The sequence below is a fragment of the Canis lupus genome, chromosome 1 (assembly GCF_003254725.2).
Source record: "Canis lupus dingo isolate Sandy chromosome 1, ASM325472v2, whole genome shotgun sequence".
Taxonomy (NCBI): domain Eukaryota; kingdom Metazoa; phylum Chordata; class Mammalia; order Carnivora; family Canidae; genus Canis; species Canis lupus.
In genome coordinates this window covers 111,627,648-111,633,658 of record NC_064243.1, presented here as the reverse complement: position 1 = coordinate 111,633,658, position 6,011 = coordinate 111,627,648, and the positions used below count along the sequence as shown (strand labels likewise).

The window sequence follows — 6,011 nt, the reverse complement described above, 5'->3', positions numbered from 1 at the left end:
AGGGCGCGATCCTGGATACCCCAGATCAAATCCCATGTCGGGCTCCTGGTGCATGGAGCCTGCTTCTCCCTCTGCCTATGTTTCTGCCTCTCTCTCTCTCTCTCTCTCTCTCTGTGTGACTCTCATAAATAAATAAAAATTTTTTAAAAAAGTTGCTATCAGGATGAAATGAAAGAATGTCTACAAAGCCCTTAAGCCAGTTTCAGGTATATAAAAAGTGCTAAATAAGTGCTGGTAATTAATACGGTAATTAATATATACCAGCCATCTACTTCACTGGGCTTCTGGCTTCTATCCTGCCTCCCTAAGATCTATTTTATGCAGCAACCAGAGTGAACCTTTTAAAATGTCAATGACAGAGACTGAAGAATCACAGAAAATAAACACAGCATGTGGCTCTCCTTTAGATCATGATGCAGACATACTGAGTGTAATAACAAGATACTTATGGGATATGATGTCTGGCACATAGCTTTGAAATCACCCAGGAGGCATGGGTGGAAGAAATGAAACATCGACCATGAGTAGAAAATTGTTAATGCTGGTGCCACTTGTTTTATTCATGCGGAGAACAATTCTGTTTCCTCTAACTTGTATGTTTGAAAGAAAACATTGTCCTGGAAAGGGAAAACGATATATGTGGGATCATGGGAGAAATGTAATAACGTGAAAAAACTACTCTATAAAGTTTGAAAGTTTGGTGATGATGTTTTGGTTGTGTTTACAAGACAAAAAATAGAGTCCTTAGTTTTTAGAGACAGACTAAGTGTTTCTGGATGAAATGTGTGGGATTTGCTTCAAGGGCCTTAAGGGACAAGGGGATGGTGGAACAAGATTGGTCATGATGAACCTCGGTTATGGGCTTGTGGGGGTTGATTATGCTCTTTCCCTTCCTCTTCTTTTGGCTATGTTTGAAATTTTCCAAAACTTAAAAAAAAAATTTCTTTTTAAGTATATGAGGGGCACCTGTTGGCTCAGTGGTTAAGCATCTGCCTTTGGCTCAGGTCGTGATCCCGGGGTCCTGGGATTGAGTCTTGCATCAAGCTACCCACAGGGAGTCTGCTTCTCCCTCTATGTCCCTGCCTCTCTTTGTGTCTCTCATGAATAAATAAATAAAATCTTTTTTTAAAAGTATATAAACACCTAAACTAGGGACTGGTGGCTCAGTGGTTGAGCCTCTGCCTTTGGCTCAGGGCATGATCCCGGAGTTCCAGGATCAAGTCCCACATCGGGATCCCTGCATGGAGCCTGCTTCTCCTTCCTCTGCCTATGTCTCTGCCTCTTTCTCTGTGTATCTCTCATGAAGAAATAAATAAAATCTTTAAAAAAACCTATATTAGTTCATCACTGCCCATATTTATTTTATTTTTAATTTACTTGACAGAGAGAACACAAGCCGGGGGAGTGGCAGAGGGAGAGGGAAAAGCAGAAGCCCCATTGAGTAGGGAGCCCAATATGGGGCTCAATCCCAGGACCCTGGGATCATGACCTGAGCTGAAAGCAGATGCTTAACCCACTGAGCCACCCAGGCACCAGGTCACTTCCCCTATTCAAAACCCTCCTCTGGTTTTCCACTCAGCTAGGCCTCTAACTCATTGGCCTCAAGTTCTACATCATTCTATCTTCCCATCACAGAGAGCTTCTGGCTGTTGAATCTTTCCAGCATGTATTTGATACAGAGTTATTGGACATCTGCCATGTGCTAAGCTGTGTTCTGGACAGAGTGATATACAACATAGGCTGTTCACCTTAACAGAGCGTACATTGTAGAAGATAGGTACACAGTGTTACATGCATACAAGGGAGATGTGACAACAGAGGAATGGAGGGAATGGGGCTCCATGAGCCAGGGTGAATCAGGGAGGCCTTCTGCAGTGTTACTATTTGAAAGGAGATCACACAGGGGAGTCAGACAAGCAATTTGATGGAGGAATGGCCTTGGGGAGACAGAGGGAAATCCCTGAAGTAGTAGGATGGACCATGGGATGTAGCAGCACTGGAAGGAAGGTTAGTTTGGAGGATCGAGGTAGGAAAGAGCCCCTGCACACAGCAAGCTCCTTCCCACCTTAAGCTCTCTCTGCACTTGCTGTTCTGGGACAACCTTGATCCCATCATGGCCTAGTTAAATGCACAATAAAAACAAGAATATTGGGAATCTGTACTGAGCACTGTAGGCATTATTCTAAACTTTAGATTATTGAATTTTATCCGAACAACCCAGGAAGGTGAAGGGACTTGACCAAGATTACACAGCTAGAAAGTGGCCGAGCCAACCAGGCAGTCTGGCTCCAGAGCTCCCATAACCCCACCGTCTAACTCCCAAGGCTCCCAGGACTCGCCAGACTTTGTGGGTTATCAGACTGAAGACCCACCCATGCAGGGCATTTTTATGGGCACTTCACGGGCACTCCCGTGCTGGGCGGAAGAGTACGCGTCACAGCCCGGGGGCAGGGTGCCAAGCGTGCCACCCTGGACCAGGTACCAGGAGCTCCGGCCCTCCCAGGAACCCCAGCAGGCAGCCTTCGGGAACCGCCGCCCCCCTCGCGTCTCCACCCGGGAGCCGCAGCATCGGGGTGGGAGGCGCTAGGATCCTCGAATCAGCCAATGGCGAAGGGTGCCGGGGCGCTATGCAAATAGCATGTTTTTTATTGGGCGTCAGCTCGCTCTCAGCCTGGCGTTCCGCCCGCCTTCTCCCCAAGACCTGGCCTGACTTCTCTGCAAACGCTCTGAGGGGTGACGGGCAGCAAGCTCTTGAAACTCGCTCCGGAGAGGGAACTCAAGCTGCCAAAGGAATTCTCGAAAGGGAGCAGGGGCACAGACAAGGACGGGGCGCATGCTGGGCGCTGTCTCCGTGATCTCTAAGTTTCCCCGAGTTAGGTCCTGTACGTGCTTGACTCCAGTCAGCCACCGTAGGCCCCGCCAGCCGCAGTGTACTTTCCAACGGCCCTTCTGGTAGCTCCGCGCTTGCTCACCAACTCGCCTGCCTGGCGCACCCCCCCGCTCCTCCATTCCTTCTCCCCCGCAGCAGCCTCTGCTGGCCGCGACTGCGCATGCGCGCTGACGCCCCCGCCGACTCCCGCGTGGGAGGAGGGGCTGGAAATGAGGCTTGGCCGAGCGGCTCGCGCGCGCTCCCTCCCCTCCCGTCGCTGGGCACGCGCCGGGCGGTGCAGCTTTGCCGCGTCGGAGGGCAGCGCAGCAGCAGCTGCAGCGGCCGCTGCGGGAGGGGCCCGGAGCCCCGCCCCCGGGGAGGGGCCTTCCGCAGGTGAGGCGGGCACGGGTCCGAGGCCTCGTCGCCTCGGGTCTTTGGGAAGTGGATTGGGGGGGGCTGGACGCCAGGGTCTCCCGGAAAAGAATCGATTGGCGTCCTGATGCATAGGTTCCGGAGGGGTTGCATTGGTGCCTGAGCCTTGGTAGGGTGCATTGGTACCCGAATGCCATGATTCGGAGGCGTGCATTGAGGCCCGGACGCTTGGGACCCCGAGGGAGAAATCCATTGGGGGGGGGTGTCTCTGGATCGCAAGACACGCCACGTTCTTTCTGCATCTCCCTTTAGGTCTTCCCTCTACCCTCCACGCTGGGGATGAAATTTAGCAACAAGAAGGAAGCACTTCACGCGGCGTCAATGGACTGAGACTAAACCAAGACTCGGGTAAAGCTACCTCTCCGAGGTGAAGTCCCGCCCACTGAGCTCAGGCTCCTCCCCTGGGACTGAGTTGCAAAAGGCCCACCCACTCCGCTCGAAGGCCCCTCCCCTGGGTCGGAGTCGCTTTGAGTCCTGTGTGTATAGCCCCGCCCTTGCCCGTCTTCCCTTCCGCGGCTGGGAGGGTCCGGTGGGGGAGGTCCCGCCCACTCCAGGGAGAGGCCACGCGAGCTCGGGGCTCAGGGCGGCCCCAGAGTTGAAGTGGTAGAGGCCCCGCCCACTCCGCTCGAGGGCGCCCACCCCGCGTTTGAGGAGCGTAGGGTCAGTTTGCATAAACCCCGCCCGCTGTGCTCTTAGGCTCCGCCCTTCGCCTTTGGCTTCCAGACTTAAAAAGACCTTGCTCCCTAACTGGCCCGATTTTCGGCCCTACAGCCCTATCCCCATCAGCCTTGTACTCACCGGCATCGCCCACCTCCCTCTGGGTTCCTGGGCCAGCAAGCAAGATGCTGGAACGAGATGCAGAGTCCGCGGCTGGGGACACCGATCCTAGTCCCGCTGGCAAGGAACCAGTAACCAAGGGAGGAGGTGAGAGCGGTCCCGCCTGTGGGTAGGGGGGGCATTCTACAGGAAATGGGGCTAAAGAAATCACATTTTGAGGCAATCTCAGGGATACTCCACCAACACATAGAGAATCCTACTATTGGCTTTGGGGAACTTCAGTGATTTTAGGGCTCAGAAATTTAAGGGTCAGGGCGTTTGATATGCAGAATTTCAGAGTGGTCACTTGGGAATATACTAGAAATGGACACCATAGTAGCTTTGGGGTTCCAGCCAGGTAACCCTTTGGAACCCTTTAGGATGATGCATGGCAGAAGGTGGGGAATAGAGACCTGTCATTTGAGGAATCCCATGATTCTTGAGGTGTCCAGATCCAGTCCCCGAGGAGTTTGGGGTGGAGGAAGGGAAGCCTGGCCTAGATTCAGGGTGTTGGCTGATGCCTGGAGTCCACAAGCCCTCCTGTCTTGTAGCTCCGCTCCAGGGCTCGCCGCAGAAGCCCAGCCAGTCGGTTCCGGGGCCTGCCACGACCGCGGCGGCGCCTTCCCGACCCCGACGGCGGCCCCCGCCCCAGCGCCCACACCGCTGCCCCGACTGTGACAAGGCCTTCTCGTACCCGTCCAAGCTGGCCACGCACCGGCTGGCCCACGGCGGCGCCCGCCCCCACCCGTGCCCCGACTGCCCCAAGGCCTTCTCCTACCCCTCCAAGCTGGCAGCCCACCGCCTCACGCACAGTGGCGCCCGCCCACACCCCTGCCCACACTGCCCAAAGGCCTTTGGCCACCGCTCCAAGCTGGCAGCCCACCTCTGGACCCACGCACCTGCCCGCCCCTACCCATGCCCCGACTGCCCCAAGTCTTTCTGCTACCCCTCCAAGCTTGCAGCCCACCGCCACACGCACCATGCCACCGAAGCCCGCCCCTATCCTTGCCCTCACTGCCCCAAGGCTTTTTCATTCCCCTCCAAACTGGCCGCCCACCGCCTCTGTCATGATCCCCCGACAGCACCAGGCAGCCAGGCCACAGCCCGGCATCGCTGCTCCAGCTGCGACCAGGCCTTTGGCCAAAGACGACTCCTGCTCCTTCACCAGCGCAGCCACCACCAGGCTGAAAGCCAGGGGGAGCGAGAGTGAGTCCTCCCCTTGGCTCATGGCCCCCTCTGCTGCCAGCTTGGGTCAATAAAAAAAGGTGGCATTTTTAAGCTGGCTGTATGGACTTGCCTCTTCCAGATAGCTGGCAGGGAGACTGGCTCTATCTACACTGGGCTCCAACTTACAAGGCTGAGGAACTCTGCTCACCTGTTTGAGGGGGAGGGTAAGGTGTCACCTATAGAGCGCGCTGGGGCTCAAACCATGGGCTTTGAGCCGAGGCTTGAAAGCAAACTTACTTTTCCCCTCCTACTTATAAGGCAAGAGTCAAAAGTCTGCTAGTATCGTTGGTTGCTGAGGAATGTGGGGAAACAGGGTCTCTCCTATTGTAAGCTAAATTGGTGCCTCCATTTTGGCCACTTGTCCATAAAAAATTTAAAATGCTCACATCCTTGTTTAAACTATTCCACACCTAATAACTTATCCTATAGATAAGCTCAAGCACTGAGAAAGGCATAAGGATGTTGAGAAACAACCCAAGTGACCGTCAATAGGGGATCAGCTAATGAATTATAACATAGCCACAGAATGGACTATACTGCTATAGGGGAAAAAAAGCTGTATTTGTACAGATGTGGAATGTTTCCCTAAATATACTGAATGATAAAAGAACAAAGGGCATACTGCCAATATTTTTGTGTTTTTTACAAAGATTTTATTTGAGAGAGT

General features: G+C 53.8%; 1 protein-coding gene across 5 annotated transcripts; it reads left to right on the top strand.

Annotated features, from left to right (window-relative positions):
• Positions 1-2,687: 2,687 nt before the first annotated feature.
• ZNF575 (zinc finger protein 575) lies at positions 2,688-5,395 on the top strand. 5 transcript variants are annotated; one of them, XM_025424761.3, is made up of 4 exons: positions 2,688-2,882; positions 3,554-3,649; positions 4,073-4,225; positions 4,669-5,395. In XM_025424761.3, exons 3-4 carry the CDS (start codon positions 4,144-4,146, stop codon positions 5,325-5,327), a joined length of 741 nt encoding a protein of 246 aa, XP_025280546.1. In that variant the 5' UTR covers positions 2,688-2,882; positions 3,554-3,649; positions 4,073-4,143; the 3' UTR covers positions 5,328-5,395. The 5 variants fall into 5 exon arrangements, with proteins under 5 accessions (XP_025280546.1, XP_048950401.1, XP_025280549.1 ...); XM_049094444.1 differs by having other exon boundaries at positions 3,554-3,668; XM_025424764.3 differs by lacking the exon at positions 2,688-2,882 and adding an exon at positions 3,080-3,262 and having other exon boundaries at positions 3,554-3,668.
• Positions 5,396-6,011: the final 616 nt, after the last annotated feature.

Bases quoted from the DNA above. Each gene is read 5' to 3' on its own strand.
- ZNF575 (XM_025424761.3), top strand. From the start codon at position 4,144: ATGCTGGAACGAGATGCAGAGTCCGCGGCTGGGGACACCGATCCTAGT. The intron at 4,226-4,668 runs GTGAGAGCGGTC...CCTGTCTTGTAG, and splicing joins ACCAGTAACCAAGGGAGGAG to CTCCGCTCCAGGGCTCGCCG.